This window comes from Hyla sarda, chromosome 2, assembly GCF_029499605.1.
Source record: "Hyla sarda isolate aHylSar1 chromosome 2, aHylSar1.hap1, whole genome shotgun sequence".
NCBI classification, from domain to species: Eukaryota; Metazoa; Chordata; class Amphibia; order Anura; family Hylidae; genus Hyla; species Hyla sarda.
In genome coordinates this window covers 361699973-361718574 of record NC_079190.1, presented here as the reverse complement: position 1 = coordinate 361718574, position 18602 = coordinate 361699973, and the positions used below count along the sequence as shown (strand labels likewise).

General features: G+C 42.9%; 1 protein-coding gene across 2 annotated transcripts in view; it reads right to left on the bottom strand.

The window, feature by feature from the left end:
- The window catches only part of OLFML3 (olfactomedin like 3), a 41790-nt gene extending 23436 nt beyond the window's left edge, over positions 1-18354 (bottom strand). Inside the window, exon 1 of one of the 2 annotated variants that reach the window (XM_056558350.1) lies at positions 18091-18354. In XM_056558350.1, coding sequence (XP_056414325.1) covers positions 18091-18198 — 108 coding nt within the window. In that variant the 5' untranslated portion in view covers positions 18199-18354. The remainder of the gene's footprint in view (positions 1-18090) is intronic. The other variant, XM_056558351.1, reaches the window with a different exon arrangement.
- Positions 18355-18602: the final 248 nt, after the last annotated feature.

The following is an 18602-nucleotide window of genomic DNA, read 5'->3' as shown; positions in this document are numbered from 1 at the left end:
GAGTTGAGGAGGACCAGTTTCCTCCAACTGATATAGGGAGGAAAGAGGGAGTCTAATTGCATTATGGTAGCTCAGAGTTGGGTCTCATTACTATATGGAGGCATAGAGTGGGCCTAATAATAAATGAGGACATAGAAGTGGGTATAAATACTGGTGTCTGGTGTCACAGAGGGGGTATAACTATTATATGGAGGTACAGAGGGGACCTAACTACTATATGGAGGCAAAGAGGGGACCTAACTACCAGGGCCGGCCTTTGTTGTTCAGGTGCCCTGTGCGAGCTAACCTTGTGCCCCCCCCCCCCCTTATGTATACATTGATATATAATTGTTACCAGTCAAACTAGTTATTTATAATTGTACTTGTTTGCACTTGCACTTAAATTATCTGTAATTAAAAAAAAATATTTGTTACAAAGATTTTTTTCCTCTTTGTGCATGTTTATGGGGTAATAGGGGGGGGGGGGGCCCTACTACCCCATAAACATGCACAAAGAGGAAACAAATCTTTGTAACAAATATTTTTTTTTAATTACAGATAATTTAAGTGCAAGTGCAAACAAGTACAATTATAAATAACTGGTTTGACTGGTAACAATCATATATCAATGTATACATAAGTTATACATACGTTTATGTATTGTAGAAACAAGAGCTATGTTGTCAGAACACTATATCTAACTATTTTACAACACTTAGCATGCATAGACAATGTTTTTGTTTGGCACCCTCTAGACAATTCGAAACACACAATATGCCACCTTCATTCCCATCTAAAAAAAAACCTTGGCCACCCGTTCAATAATACACTTGCCTCCCCTTAATCAGTCCCCTGTCCCCCTTAATCAGTCCCCTGCCCCCTTCACCAGTCCCCTCTCCCCCTTAATCAGTCCCCTGTCCCCCTTAATCAGTCCCCTGCCCCCTTAATCAGTCCCATGTCCCCTTAATCAGTCCTCTGCCCCCCTTAAGCAGTCCCCTGCCCCCTTAATCAGTCCCCAGTCCCCTGCCCCTTAGTCATTCTCATGTCCCCCTTAATCAGTCCCCTGCCCCCTTAATCAGTCCCATGTCACCCTTCACCAGTCCCCTGCCCCCCTTAATCAGATTCAGACTCATAATCAGACCATCTCCCCCCCCTTCACCAGTCCCCCTTAATCAGACAGACTCAGACCTACCTCCCCCCTTCACAAGTCCACTTCTCTGTCCCCATTAATCAGACCCTCTCTCTTTATTCCATAATTAGACAGACGGACCCTGCCCCCATTCACATATCCTATGCCCTGTTTAAAAAATAAATAAATGAAAAAAGCACAAAATCAAACAATTATTCAGAACAGCCAGGTACTTACTTTTTAAGGCTGCTGCGCTGCTCCCTGGAATCAGCTTTTAGAGCACCGGCCACCGCCTTCACACTGCACACAGGGATCCTTCCGCGGCTCTCTGTGAAGGTGCGCGCAGCACTTGGACGCTGCCCGCGCCCCCAAGCTCCTTCTCCACGCTTCGGACCTTGCTTCCTCCTTCAAAGCAGCTGCAGCTCGCTTCTCCCCATCTTCAGCTGGTCTGTTACACTGCGAGCTGTGTCGGCCGCCCGGCGCCCCTGTTGCTATGGCGCCCTGTGGGGCCGCACAGCTCGCACACCCCAAAGGCCGGCCCTGCTAACTACTATATGAATGAAAGAAGTCTTGTGTTCCTTCGGTACCATAAAACCTTTTGCTTTATTTAATCCATATTAAAAGGTCCAAATACAAACATGAAATAGTCCCAAGATGGGAAAGCGTAACATTTTTCCCATGTGGCAATCCACTTAGTCTTAAGTTTAAAGAAACTGTGTTCACTATGTTTAAAATAGTCATATTTCAGCGCATAAACACCTGCAATGGATACTTGCTAAATTAAGAACAAGTGAAGCACAAGTAGAAAAACACTTCTCAAGGTAACTGCGTAGTTAACCTTTTAGGGTAATCTATGAAAATTGTTTATTATTATAAACCCACGAATGAATAAATAGGACATAGATATTCTACACTTCTTCACAAATAACTATTAAACTGTCAAACCGAGTGGGGACAAACACTTAACACATAGTCCCATAGTGAATATGCTTTACATAAATAAAAAAAAAAACAACCAGAACACACATCACATAAACCCAGGAAAGTGTGAACAAGTCCCATGACAATTAGATACCTTTAAACTATACCCAATAAGGAATAAATCTATGTGAATATTGCCATGCAGGATTTGACTTTCATCAAAGCAATATCCTTAACAAACGGAATTACACCAAAGGCAATGCTATTGGATATAGTTGTGAGCATAGCATAGATCAAGATTAAAATATAGTAGAATACAGGCAAATGATCATATTGATCACATATGTTTTTTTATAGAAACAAGAAAAAATAAATCAGGGAAAAGATGGGTTTAAATACTATATAAGTGATCTAACTGCAATATGGAGGCCTTATTACTATTTGGGGGGACAGAGGGGACCTGAAGACCATATGGGAGCACAGTGAGGACCTAACTATTAAAGGGGTACTCCGCCCCTAGACATCTTATCCCCTATCCAAAGGATAGGGGATAAGATGTCAGATCGCCGCGGTGTCGCTGCTGGGGAACCCCAGGATCCCCACTGCAGCACCCCGCCATCATTACAGCACAGAGCGAGTTCGCTCTGTGCGTAATGACGGGCGATACAGGGGACGAAGCCGCGTGACGTCATGGCTCCGCCCCTCGTGACATCACGGCCCGTCCCCTTAATGCAAGTCTATGGCGGGGAGCGTGACGACCGCCGCGCCCCCTCCCATAGACTTGTATTGAAAGGGGCGGGCTGTGATGTAACGATGCTCCGGCCCCTGTATTGCGCGTCATTACGTGCAGGGCGAACTCGCTCTGTGCTGTAATGATAGCGCAGTGCCGCAGCGGGGATCCCGGGGCTCCCCAGCAGCTACACCGCGGCGATCTGACATCTTATCCCCTATCCTTTGGATAGGGGATAAGATGTCTAGAAGCGGAGTACCCCTTTAAGGGGCACGTAGTGGTCACTATTCCTGTGTAGGGCAATACACATGGGGAGTTTGTTCAGTGGTGAGGATGGTGCTGAATTGCGGAGCCTAAAATTTATTCTTCAGAAACGAGTCGTGTGGTAATGGAGTGGTGCTATTATAGGCCCTTGTAATATAATACTATATGATATAATACTATATAATACTGTATAGGCCCTTGTAATATAATACTATATGATATAATACTATATAATACTGTATAGGCCCTTGTAATATAATACTGGTGAGTGTGGGTCATTCTTCATTCTATTGTATTGTAAACTTCACAATACAATAGAATGAAGAATGACCCGCACTCACCAGTATGACGATATCAGCAGACAGACTTTCATTCGTCCATATACATCTGACATACAGACTTCATCAGGTGCAGGGAGGGAGAATGGCTCAAAGCTGCAGGCAGGGATGAATCACAGAATGACAAGCTGTTTCATGGTTAGGGAACCGGAATATGTGTCATAGACGCGAAACAGCCTGTCGTTCTGTGATACATACCCATCTGCAGCTTTGAGCCGTTCTCCCTCCCTGCACCGGGTAAAGTCTGTATGTCAGCTGTATAAGAACGACTAAAAGTCAGTCTGCAAATATCATCATACTGGTCATTGCGGGTCGTTCTTCATTCTATTGCATTGAGAATTATTTATATGGAATTTTCCTGACGTTATTAACCACAGAGAAAGGATATTGTTCACTTGAATCCTCGCGGTTTCACTGGGATCCTATAATAGTGCAGTGCCCATCCTGTTTCTCTGTTAGTATACAAACTTGTAAACTTGATGTGGTAATTAACAGTATGATAGTAATATGTGTGATGATTTGATTGGTAATTGTATGATTTATTGTATATAATGTATATATGTTTGTAGCTTTTTTTTGTATATAACCTATTAGGGCTCTCAGAGGGGTTGGGGGGGGGGGGGTTATGTGGAGACAGAGTTAAACAGTTAAGCTTGATACGAACCCCCCCCCCCCTCCCCCCAGGGCTAAATTTTGCCAGTCCCTCCCTGCCTGATAAGGGACCCTTACTGTCAACTATGCGCATGGCTGCTCATTTCTCCCTTGTGTACAACATGCCTTTTGATCCTGGGGGTCTATGCAAGTATCTTTTGTTCTGTCTCTGCCACATCCTGTAGACATCTGTTAACCTGACCTGTCTGTTCTCTCCTGGCTACATACAGCTGCTTTTTATTGCTCATCATGTTCTGCTTTATATACCAGTCCTAAGGAAATGATTGTCTTTACAGATTAGAGTCAGATATTGAAGCATATTTGTTCCTCTTAATCCGTTTCTATGTTTGTTTGTTTTTTGTGAATTATTATGTGGCTGCCATCTTGCTTGCTCTTCAAGGGGTACTTGGCCCCTAGACATCTTATCCCCTATTCAAAGATGTCTGATCACGGGGTTACGCTGCTGGAGACTCCTACAATCTCTCCTGCAGCACCCCATGTCATCTGCTGCACATAGCAAACTTCGCTCCGTGCCTGATGACGAGCGATACAGGGACCGGAGTATCGTGCCATCATGGCTCCGCTCCGCCCCCTTGTGACAACATGCCTCGCTACCTCAATGCAAGTCTATGGGAGGGGGCATGGTGTCCATCACGCCCACTTCCATAGACTTTTACTGAGGGGGCGGGGTGTGATGTCACTATACTCTGGCCCCTGTATTGCCCGTCATCAGGCACAGACCAAAGTTTGCTCCATGCAGCAGATGACACGGGGTGCTGCTGGAGAGATTGCGGGCTTCCCCAGCGGCGGGACCCCCACGATCAGACATCTTATCCCCTATCCTTTGGATAGGGGATAAGATGTCTCAGGGCCAAGTACCCCTTTAAACGGTATTTGTTGAATATGCTTTCCAGCAATCCCCATGGACAAAGTCAACAATAGACTGGAACTGTCCAATTTACATTGTATAGAAAAAGTTACTGGACATTCTCTGTTACCTTTTCAAAGGTAATTTCACAAGGATGCTGGGCTTCTATTGTGTCACCTATACTGGTCACCTCTATTGGTGTTATCTTTCAGTGTAATGCTGTACATAAAACTTTCTAGCAGCTTCCTCCTGATCACCACAGACAGAACATCAAGCCTCAGGTTAGCTTTAGGCCTAGTGTCCAGACGTAAAACTGAAAGAATTCAGGATTGTTTAATAATATGGATCATTATTTCTCAAACAGGGGGCCTCCAGATGTTGCAAAACCAAAACTCTCAGCATGCTTGAACAGCTTTTTACTTGCTAAAATTACTTTTTTTTTTTTTTGATAGAATAATCCAGAAGACGAACTGCAATCTATCCAGAAAACTCAGAGCCAATATTAGCAAGGAAAATGCCAGTGAAACACATAGAACACCTATGTAGGCTAAAAGAAAGTGGCGCAGAGAAGATAAAACTGAGAACAGTAAAATAGAGAAAACAGTACTCCTTAAGAAAGCCCATTGCTGTATTACAAGTTTATAGGTCTAACCTGGTCTACAGGTTGTTTTACCCATATACCCACAACTACTGTTCCTACAGTGCTATCTTTTTAATCTCAGCTCTGCTGCACCCATATGTTTCATTACTGTGGCTAGGTCATTGTGATTATAGGTGAAATCACTTGGTCTTCATGGCAATATTTCTCTAAACAAACACAGTTTACATTACAGGCAGTTTTAAAGAGTTTCCTTATTTAGGAGGGTTCTTTTTAGAGTAACATTACTACAAGGATAAAAATTTTTGACTTACAATCACAACTGAGTTGTTCTATGAAGATCTGAAGTTTTCTAAAGTACTTTTAGGAATACTATACGCTTCAGGTATACGTCACTAAATTCGTACAGCATGTGCAGTGATAAGACTAAACCCCCTCTTTCTGCACAGACGTATCATGGAAAGGAAGGCAGTATTACGGAATAATTTCAAAGGAGAAATGGGAATTAAAATGGCCACACATGCAATATCAGTGAAAACAGGTAAACTCAGGCATACACAGCAGCCTCTGCATCATTCTCTAAGTATAGCCTATGATATTGGATCTTATATAAGTAATACAGCTAATACCGTATATACTCGAGTATAAGCCGAGTTTTTCAGCACGATTTTTCGTGCTGAAAACACCCCCCTCGGCTTATACTCGAGTGAACTCCCCCACCCACAGTGGTCTTCAACCTGCGGACCTCCAGAGGTTTCAAAACTACAACTCCCAGCAAGCCCGGGCAGCCATCGGCTGTCCGGGCTTGCTGGGAGTTGTAGTTTTGAAACCTCCGGAGGTCCGCAGGTTGAAGACCACTGCGGCCTTCAACATCATCCAGCCCCCTCTCACCCCCTTTAGTTCTGAGTACTCACCTCCGCTCGGCGCTGGTCCGGTCCTGCAGGACTGTCCGGTGAGGAGGTGGTCCGGTGGGATAGTGTTCCGGGCTGCTATCTTCACCGGGGAGGCCTCTTCTAAGCGCTTCGGGCCCGGCCTCAGAATAGTTACGTTGCCGTGACAACGACGCAGAGGTGCGTTCATTGCCAACGTAATTCTGCGTCATTGTCAAGGCAACGCTTCTATTCCGGGCCGGAAGCGCGGAGAAGAGGCGCCCCCGGTGAAGATAGCAGCCCGGACCACCTCCTCACCGGACAGCCCTGCAGGACCGGACCAGCGCCGAGCGGAGGTGAGTACTCAGAACTAAAGGGGGTGAGAGGGGGCTGGATGATGTTGAAGGCCGCAGTGGTCTTCAACCTGCGGACCTCCGGAGGTTTCAAAACTACAACTCCCAGCAAGCCCGGACAGCCGATGGCTGCCCGGGCTTGCTGGGAGTTGTAGTTTTGAAACCTCTGGAGGTCCGCAGGTTGAAGACCACTGAGGGCGAATGATGAGAAGAGGATGATGAAGGGGGGGGGGGGATGATGAAGGGGGGTGGGGATGATGAAGGGGGGGTGTGGGATGATTACAAGGGGATGATGAAGGGGGGATGTGTGGGATGATAAGGGGATGATGAAGGGGGGATGTGTGGGATGATAAGGGGATGATGAAGGGGGGATGTGCGGGATGATAAGGGGATGATGAAGGGGGGATGTGTGGGATGATGACAAGGGGATGATGAAGGGGGGATGTGTGGGATGATAAGGGGATGATGAAGGGGGGATGTGTGGGATGATGACAAGGGGATGATGATGATGAGGATGTTAATGACGGGTCTGGATGATGACAGGGGGGGATGAGGTATTTCCCACCCTAGGCTTATACTCGAGTCAATAACTTTTCCTGGGATTTTGGGTTGAAATTAGGGGTCTCGGCTTATACTCGGGTCGGCTTATACTCGAGTATATACGGTAACTATAATATATATATATATATATATATATATATTATAGTTATTTATATATATATATATATATATATATATATATATATATATACATACAGTCATGGCTGTAAATGTTGGGACACCCCTGAAAATGTTCAAGAAAATGAAGAAATCCTCACAGAAAAGGATTGCAATAACACAGGTTTTGCTATACACATGTTTATCACCTTTGTGTGTATTGGAACTAAACCAAAAAAGGAGGGGAAAAAAAAGCTAATTGGACATAATGTCACACCAAACTCCAAAAATGGGCTGGACAAAATTATTGGCACCCTTAACTTAATATTTGGTTGCACACCCTTTGGAAAAAAATAATTGAAATCAGTCGCTTCCAATAACTATCAATAAGCTTCTTACACCTCTCAGCCGGAATGTTGGTCCGCTCTACTTTTGCAAACTGCTCCAGGTCTCTCTTATTGGAAGGGCACCTTTCCCAACAGCAATTTTAAGATCTCTCCCCAGGTCAATGGGATTTAGATCTGGACTCATTGCTGGCACTTCAGAACTCTCCAGTGCTTTGTTGCCATCCATTTCTGGGTGCTTTTCAACATATGTTTGGGGTCATTGTCCTGCTGGAAGACCCAAGATCTTGGACTCAAACCCAGTTTTCTGACACTGGGCTGTACAGTGCGACCCAAAATCTGTTGGTAATTCTCAGATTTCATGATGCCTTGCACACATTCAAGGCACCCAGTGCCAGAGGAAGCAAAACAACCCCAAAACATCATTGAACCTCCACCATATTTCACTGTAGGTACTGTGTTCTTTTCTTTGTAGGCCTCATTCCTTTTTCGGTAAACAGTAGAATGATGTGCTTTACCAAAAAGCTCTATCTTGGTCTCATCTGCCTACAAGATGTTTTCCCAGAAGGATTTTGGCTTACTCAAGTTCATTTTGGCAAAATGTAGTCTTGCTTTTTAATGTCTCTGTGTCAGCAGTGGGGTCCTCCTTGGTCCCCTGCCATAGAGTTTCATTTCATTTAAATGTCAACGGATAGTTTGCGCTGACACTGATGCTCCCTGAGCCTGCAGAACAGCTTGAATATCTTTGGAACTAGTTTGGGGCTGCGTATCCACCATCCGGACTATCCTGCATTGACACCTTTCATCAATTTTTCTCTTCTGTCCACGCCCAGTGAGATTAGCTACAGTGCCATGGGATGCAAACTTCTTGATAATGTTGCGCACTGTGGAGATCTAGATCTCTGGAGATGGACTTGTAACCTTGAGATTGTTAATATTTTTCCACAATTTTGGTTCTCAAGACCTCAAACAGTTCTCTTCTCCTCTTTCTGTTGTCCATGCTTAGTGTGGCACACACACAAACACACAATGCAAAGACTAAGTGAACTTTTCTCCTTTTTATCTGCTTTCAGGTGGGATTTTTATATTGCCCACACCTGTTACTTGCCCCAGGTGAGTTTAAAGGAGTTACTTTCCCCGGGTGAGTTTAAAGGAGTTACTTGCCCCATGTGAGTTTGTCCAGCCCATTTTTGAAGTTTGGTGTGACATTATTTCCAATTTGCTTTTTTCCCTCCCTTTTTGGTTTAGTTCCAATACACACACAAAGGGAATAAACATGTGTATAGCAAACATATGTTACTGCAATCCTTTTCTGTGAGAAATACTTCATTTTCTTGAAAAATTTCAGGGGTGTCAACAATTACAGCCATGACTGTGTGTATATATATATACATATATATATATATATATACATATATATATATATATATATATATATATAGTAAATTTGAGTAGCCGTATCAGTCCAGTGATGCAGATGCAAATCAACAAATGCTGTAGTATCTTGTAATATCTTTTTTATTGGACTAACATACTACAAGAAACTGACAGAAGACCCCACCAAAGAATACACTATTATTGATTTGAAGAAATTGATTGAATCCTTCCCAAAAGAGTGACAGAAAGAATTAGAGACACTCATACCCACAAATCCCATAACAGGGACATTCTACATGCTTCCAAAAATCCACAAAACTGGGAACCCAGGCAGATTAATAATAACAGGTATGGACACATTAACAGAACAGATCTCTGGCTTAATAGAAAACCTATAAAAGCCCTTTGTCAAAAACACCAGCAGCTTCATACAGGACACCACTGACTTTCTTAACAAACTAAATCAGATCACAAACTTGCCTGACAACTCCATATTCGTAACAATGGATGTAGAATCCTTATACAGCAACATCCCTCACAGAGATGGAATTGATGCCTGCTCCCTGTTCCTCACATCCTAAACCCACAACTGGAAATACAGCCCTGGAGTCATCACTAAACTCATAGAACTCATCCTAACACACAAGTACTTCAGCTTCAACAGTGACATATAGCTACAAATGATGGGCACTGCAATGGGGACCCGGATGGCACCACAATATGCCAACCTATTCATGGCTGACCTTGAACAACGATTTCTACACAAACAACTTCACAAACCCTACAGATACTACCGTTACATTGATGATATTTTCATAATTTGGACAGAAGGAAAAGAAAAACTCTGAAAGTTTCATGATGCCTTCAACACATTCAATCCATCTATCAAACTCAAAATGGACTTCTCTACAGAAAGTGTGAACTTCCTGGACACTACTGTCACAATAAACAGGAACACACTACAAATGTCTGTATACAGAAAACTCACAGACCGATCCAGCTATCTACATAAATCCAGTTTCCATCCATCACACACTAAGAAAGGCATCATATACAGCCAAGCTACCAGGTACCATCGCATCTGCTCCAACCCTGATGACAGAGACCTGCACCTACAAACACTGCCTGAGAAATTCAAACAAAAAGGATACAAACCTAGGACAATCAATAGGAAAATACACTCCACCCTTCAAACACCACGGGAACACCTGCTACAATACAGACAGATACAACCATCACAACGCGTACCACTAGTAGCCACATACAATCCGGCCCTTGAAGAAATACGCAAAATTATCAAGGACCTACATCCGATATTGGCGGAAGATGAGATGCTAAAAGAAATCTTCCTTGACCCTCCAATCTTGGCCTTCAGACAACCACACAATTTAAAACGAAAGCTGGTCAGCCGAAAATTACCTACAGAAAGAACAGACACAGACAATGGGACCAAACCCTGCACCAAACCACGCTGCAAACTCTGCCAACATATCAGCACCAAGGTGGAAGCCACCCACAACAACAAGACCTATAACATTAGGGGACTATACAGCTGCACATCCCCAAATGTGGTCTACATGATACAATGCACCAAGTGTGACATGGGATGCTACATTGGGGAAACCGGCCGGAAACTCAACGAAAGGATGAATCTACACAGACATTCCATCAACCGCCATAAAGAAAATTGACCACTGCACCCCAGTTGGACATCATTTTACCCAAACAGGCCACTCCATACATGACCTTACAATCAGGATACTGAGAGGGAATTTCAAAAACACTCAAGAGAGAAAGACATTTGAAGCCAAAATGATACTCGAAAAACAGGGGACTCAATGTGGATTTGAGCTTCTTATCTCATTATCCAAATTTCTTATAACCTGTACTGTATTCTCTTATATCCTGTACTGTACTGGATTCTCTTTTGCATCCCACTTTGTCCTGCAAAATGCTGCTAGTCCAATAAAAAAAGGTATTGCAAGATACTGCAACATTTTTTGATATGCATCTATAAATATATATTTATATATATATATATATATATATATATATATATATATATATATATATATATGCAAATCAAAAAATGTTGCAGTATCTCGTAATACCTTTTTTATTGGACTAACAGAATTTTGTAGAGACAACCTTTCGGGATTCCTCCCTTTATCAAGTCCAAAGCAAATCTAAGCTTACAAGGAAAAGACACAGGTTACATCTCACAAATATACAGGGGTTAAGACAATAGATGTGGAAAATTCACACTGAGATGGTCAATAAAGTGTCCAGCTATAGGAACAGAGACAAAAGGGATAAGGATGAGAAAAAGGGGGAGGGAGGGAGGAGAGAGAAGGGGAGAGACTGTAATTAAGCAGGACAAAGTGAGATGCAAAAGAGAATCCAGTACAGCACAGGTTATAAGAGAATACAGTACAGCACAGGTTATAAGAGAATACAGTACGGCACGGGTTATAAGAGAATACAGTACGGCACGGGTTATAAGAGAATACAGTACAGCACAGGTTATAAGAGAATACAGTACAGCACAGGTGTTAGGATTCGGCTAGCTGGATGTGGATCCTCTGTGTCAGCGAGGGATTGGCGTGGACCGTGTCGGTGGACCGGTTCTAAGTTGCTACTGGTTTTCACCAGAGCCCGCCGCAAAGCGGGATGGTCTTGCAGCGGTGGTAGCAACCAGGTCGTATCCACCGGCAACGGCTCAACCTCCCTGACAAGGCATGGGACAGAAGGACTAGGCAGAGGCAAGGACAGACGTAGCAGAAGGTCGGGGCAGGCGGCAAGGTTCGTAGTCAAAGAGGATAGCAGGAGATCTGGAACACAGGCTTTGGACAACACTAAACGCTTTCACTGGCACAAGGCAACAAGATCCGGCCAGGAAGTGCAGGGGAAGTGAGGTAATATGGACAGGGAGCAGGTGGAAGCTAATTAGGCTGATTGGGCCAGGCACCAATCATTGGTGCACTGGCCCTTTAAATCTTAGAGAGCTGGCGTGCGCGCGCCAGGACATGACAGCCGGGGACCGGGACAGGTGAGTGACTTGGGATGCGATTCTCGAGCGGGCGCGTCCCGCTATGCAAATCGCATCCCCGCCGGCAGTGTCAGTGCAGCGCTCCCGGTCAGCGGGTCTGATCGGGGCGCTGCAGAGAGAGACGCCGCGAGCGCTCCGGGGAGGAGCAGGGACCCGGAGCGCTCGGCGTAACAACAGGTTATAGGAGAATACAGAACAGCACAGGTTATAAGAAAATACGGTATAGCACAGGTTATAAGGGAATACAATGCAGCACAGGATATAAGAGAATACAGTACATACAGTAAAGGTTATAAGAGAATACAGTACAGCAAAGGTTATAGGAGAATACAGTACATACAGTAAAGGTTATAAGAGAATACATTACAGCACAGGTTAAGTACAGGTTATAAGAGGATGCAGTACTGGTTATAAGAGTATCCAGTACTGGTTATAAGAGAATACAGTACAGCACAGGTTATAGGAGAATACAGTACAGCACAGGTTATAGGAGAATACAGTACAGTACAGGTTATAAGAGAATACAGTACAGGTTATAAGAGAATACAGTACAGCACAGGTTATAGGAGAATACAGTACAGCACAGGTTATAGGAGAATACAGTACATACAGTAAAGGTTATAAGAGAATACAGTATAGCACAGGTTATAAGAGAATACAGTACAGCACAGGTTATAGGAGAATACAGTACAGGACAGGTTATAAGAGAATACAGTACAGCACTGGTTACAAGAGAATACAGTACAGCACAGGGTATAAGAGAATACAGTACAGCACAGGTTATAAGAGAATACAGTACAGCACTGGTTACAAGAGAATACAGTACAGCACAGGTTATAAGAGAATACAGTGCAGCACAGGTTATAAGAGAATACAGTACAGCACAGGTTATAGGAGAATACAGTACAGCACAGGTTATAAGAGAATACAGTGCAGCACAGGATATAAGAGAATACAGTACAGCACAGGTTATAGGAGAATACAGTACAGTACAGGTTATAAGAGAATACAGTACAGCACAGGGTATAAGAGAATACAGTACAGCACAGGTTATAAGAAAATACAGTACAGTGACCCCTCGACTTACGATGGCCCCGACATACGATAATTTCCACATGCGATGGCCTCTCAGAGGCCATCGCATGTTGAAGGCAGCATCAACATACGATGTTTTTGTATGTCGGGGCCATCGCATAAATGGCTATCCGGCAGCGCTGACTGCTTCAGCTGCCGCCGGAGTAGTCGTTAACAGTGCCCCGTGCCCTTTGCTGACGATCACTTACCTGTCCTCGGGGCTTCTGCGCGTCCTCTTCAGCATCCTCTGCATCGTCGGCGCTCTCCATCGACATCATCACGTCGCGGCGCACGCCGTCATCACGCCATTGCGCACGCCGTCCCGTCATCCAATAGGAGTGGCATGCGTAGCGACGCAATGGCGGCAATGGAGAGCGCGGATGCTGGGGAAGAAGAGGCCTTACCGGAGCATCGGAGACACCTCGGGGACGCGGCAACAGCAATGGAGGGCGACATACCGGGAAGCAGTGACGAGCCGTGACGGTCCGGAGCGGCGGGGACAGGTGAGTACAACTTCCTCTAACAGTGGTCTACAGCCTGCGGACCTCCGGATATGGCAAAACTACAACACCCAGCATGCTGGGTGTTGTAGTTTTGCAACATCTGGAGGTCCGCAGGTTGTAGACCACTGTCCTATACTTTACATTGCACGGATCCCTCAACATACAATGGTTTCAACAAACGATGGTCCGTTTGGAACGGATTACCATCGTATGTTGAGGGACCACTGTATAGCACAGGTTATAAGAGAATACAGCACAGCATAGGTTATAAGAGAATACAGCACAGCACAGGTTATAAGAGAATACAGTACAGTACAGGTTATAGGAGAATACAGTACAGTACAGGTTATAAGAGAATACAGTACAGCACAGGTTATAAGAGAATACAATACAGCACAGATTATAAGAGAATACAGTACAGCACAGGTTATAAGAGAATACAGTACAGCACAGGTTATAAGAGAATACAGTACAGCACAGGTTATAGGAGAATACAGTACCGTACAGGTTATAAGAGAATACAGTACAGCACAGGTTATAGGAGAATACAGTACATACAGTAAAGGTTATAAGAGAATACAGTACAGCAAAGGTTATAGGAGAATACAGTACATACAGTAAAGGTTATAAGAGAATACATTACAGCACAGGTTAAGTACAGGTTATAAGAGGATGCAGTACTGGTTATAAGAGTATCCAGTACTGGTTATAAGAGAATACAGTACAGCACAGGTTATAGGAGAATACAGTACAGCACAGGTTATAGGAGAATACAGTACAGTACAGGTTATAAGAGAATACAGTACAGGTTATAAGAGAATACAGTACAGCACAGGTTATAGGAGAATACAGTACAGCACAGGTTATAGGAGAATACAGTACAGCACAGGTTATAGGAGAATACAGTACATACAGTAAAGGTTATAAGAGAATACAGTATAGCACAGGTTATAAGAGAATACAGTACAGTACAGGTTATAAGAGAATACAGTACAGTACAGGTTATAAGAGAATACAGTACAGCACAGGTTATAAGAGAATACAGTACAGCACAGGTTATAAGAGAATACAGTACAGCACAGGTTATAAGAGAATACAGTACAGCACAGGTTATAAGAGAATAGAGTACAGCACAGGGTATAAGAGAATACAGTACAGTACAGGATATAAGAGAATACAGTACAGCACAGGTTATAAGAGAATACAGTACAGCACAGGTTATAAGAGAATACAGTACATACAATAAATGTTATAAGAGAATACAGTACAGCACAGGGTATAAGAGAATACAGTACAGCACAGGATATAAGAGAATACAGTACAGCACAGGTTATAAGAGAATACAGTACAGCACAGGTTATAAGAGAATACAGTACAGCACAGGTTATAAGAGAATACAGTACAGCACAGGGTATAAGAGAATACAGTACAGCACAGGATATAAGAGAATACAGTACAGCACAGGATATAAGAGAATACAGTACATACAATAAATGTTATAAGAGAATACAGTACAGCACAGGTTATAAGAGAATGCAGTACAGTACAGGTTATAAGAGAATACAGTACAGTACAGGTTATAAGAGAATACAGTACAGCACAGGTTATAAGAGAATACAGTACAGTACAGGTTATAAGAGAATACAGTACAGTACAGGTTATAAGAGAATACAGTACAGCACAGGTTATAAGAGAATACAGTACAGCACAGGTTATAAGAGAATACAGCACAGCACAGGGTATAAGAGAATACAGTACAGCACAGGTTATAAGAGAATACAGCACAGCACAGGGTATAAGAGAATACAGTACAGCACAGGATATAAGAGAATACAGTACAGCACAGGTTATAAGAGAATACAGTACAGCACAGGTTATAAGAGAATACAGTACATACAATAAATGTTATAAGAGAATACAGTACAGCACAGGTTATAAGAGAATGCAGTACGTACAGTGCAGGTTATAAGAGAATACAGTACAGCACAGGGTATAAGAGAATACAGTACAGCACAGGGTATAAGAGAATACAGTACAGTACAGGTTAGAAGAAATTTTGATAATGAGATAAGAAACTCAAATCCACATTAAGTCCCCTGTTTTTGGAATCTAAAAACAGTATCATTTTGGCTTCAAATGTCTTTCTCTCTTGAGTGTTTTTGAAGTTCCCTCTCAGTATCTTGATTGTAAGGTCATGTATGGAGTGGCCTGTTTGGGTAAAATGGTGTCCAACTGGGGTGCAGTAGTCTTTTTCTTTATGGCGGTTGATGGAATGTCTGTGTAGATTCATCCTTTCGTTGAGTTTCTGGCTGGTTTCACCAATGTAGCATCCCATGTCACACTTGGTGCATTGTATCATGTAGACCACATTTGGGGATGTGCAGGAGTATAGTCCCCTAATGTTATATGTCTTGTTGTTGTGGGTGGCTTCCATCTTGGTGCAGATATGTTGGCAGAGTTTACAGCGAGGCTTGGTGCAGGGTTTGGTCCCATTGTCTGTGTCTGTTCTTTCTGTAGGTAATTATGTGTGTGTCTGTTCTTTCTGTAGGTAATTATGTGTGTGTATAATTATATTAGTTACATAAACTTATTCCACTTGGCAGTCTTTGAGCCAAAGCCAGAAGTGGATCCAGTGGGAAGGAGAAGTATAAGGATACTTTCACACTACAGTATCTCTGCCCAGAGATATTCCAGGCAGAGCCAAAATCCATCAGGGCTAGGACTGCGTGAACCTGCACGTTCAACATTGATAGCAATGCAGTCCATGCTGAATGTTGCCTAAAGAATAAACATGTTCATTCTTTCGATCTGTCCGGAGGCAGGAATTTCCAAAGTGTGAATGGGTCAGTGGAGAAACCTATTCCCACCTTTGTTTTTTTATGCAGCTAAATTTCTAGTGGGATTTCTCATCCAACACCAGTGTATGACCTCAAAAATGCTCTTCCGGATGTATAAGAAAACATTCACACAGACACACTCCAAAATGTTATAGTTCTTCCCAAAAGAGTGGAAACTGTTAATTGCAATAGGGGAGCCAACTTCATATTAAAGGGGTCCAAAGGATAGGGGGATCAGATCTCTGGGCTGACAGCATCTGGAACACAGAAGCTTGGAGCTTTTGCGTTCGTAACATCACGCCCCACCCCCTCCATTCATGTCTATGGAAGTGGGTGCGACGGCTACTACGTAGCCGTCACTCCTCCTCCCATAGACCTAAATGGAGGGGGTGTGGTGGCTGCATGGATGACTGGGGTGCAGCGCCAGAGATTGTGGGGGTCCCCAGCAGCAGGACCACCGCGATCAGACATCTTATCCCCTATCCAAAGGATAGGGGATAAGATGTTTTTCGGCAGAGTCCTCCTTTAATGCCTCTGGATTTACAATAGGATGTCCTAAAATCTCCTGTAGGTGTAATACGTTTGTCCATATTTTGTATCTCTATATCATGTCGATATTTGACAAACTAGGCAGAACTTTTATGAGTTATACAAACCTGTAATTTATTGTAATGTTCTAAATAGTGAAGATTCAGTCGTTTAGGGTCCAACGTATTTACATTTCCTCCATCACTGTATGGTGAATCAAAAAAACATCCTAAAAGTTCAGTTTCTAAACAAATTTCGGAATTGTAACCCAGTATATCTGTCCCTAAAGGCAGAATGGTTTGGCTCCAGTCAGGGGTTTACACATGTGACGGAGATTTTTATATTTATATAACGTATGAAAGGTGTGTGTAGAAGAGAGTCCTGTGCAATGTCACTTCATCATTTGGAGGACATTTAGTACACATCCTTGCTATGCTCTCTCAAAAAAGATTTCCTTCTACTTTGTTCTACTTTGTCGTATATTAAAGACACAGGTTTCTAGTTTATCTATCACTGACGCAGACACATGTTCTTATTTTAACTACTCTTCTCCGACTTATTCTCAGTGAGACATTAGTGACTTGATATACTGTACGTACTTTGACAGTTGTTCTTAAACGTCCTCAGATGGGATCCAAATGTTTCATGGGTAAGGAACTGATTTTTTCCTGACCCTTATTGAGTGTTTCTACTTATCTACAGAATTAACCATTCAAGTAACCAGTAGAAATGTAAAAAAAAAAAAATGATTTTATGTATTCAATGTATTATGTTATTTAGTTTCCAAGATGTCATTCTCTAGAATAGTTTTGCATATGTAAGAGTTCACTTGAATCAAAAGCTCTATACAAGCTAAACCTTACACAACTTTATGAAAAGTATACACATTACTGTTTGTGTACCCTGAACGGCCATTCTTCTACATAACACGATTTAGACAGTCATCAAACAACTTACACCTATTACTCTAAACCATGATAACCATGCAGTAACATTTTGGCATTGGCCTCATTTCACTTACCTCTAAAACCCCCATCCTTGTTTGCATGTACTCCAAAAAAGCCGTCTGAGCTTGCGAATTAACTACAGTGACAATAGAAAGAAGCACACAGGCCACAATCCCAGCCATCTTTGGCTTCCTTGCTGGTTGATTTGTAAAGGATTCTTATTCCAGCAGACTTTCTCTAACCGATTGTGAGAAGGCTTTGGGCACTGTTGTGTTCCCCTGCACTGGTTCCAGCTCACAACTTTGGAATGCCTGGCTACTTTTCCTTATGGGAGGGATTTCTGACACAGCAAAGCTCCATTCTCCGCACATAATAAGATCCAGATGCAAGACAATCACTAAACTCTCTCAGCAACCCCTTCTCTACCAAGTTCTTGTGAAATGTGTTTTTCCACTATGCGTTATGCACAAAAACACATTTAAAAATAAACTGGAAGTAGGTAGTGAGATGCAATGTATTTTATAGCGTAAGTGTCATTTATATTCACTTTTGGCACTAAGTTCAAGAGAAGAAATGGATGCACTCA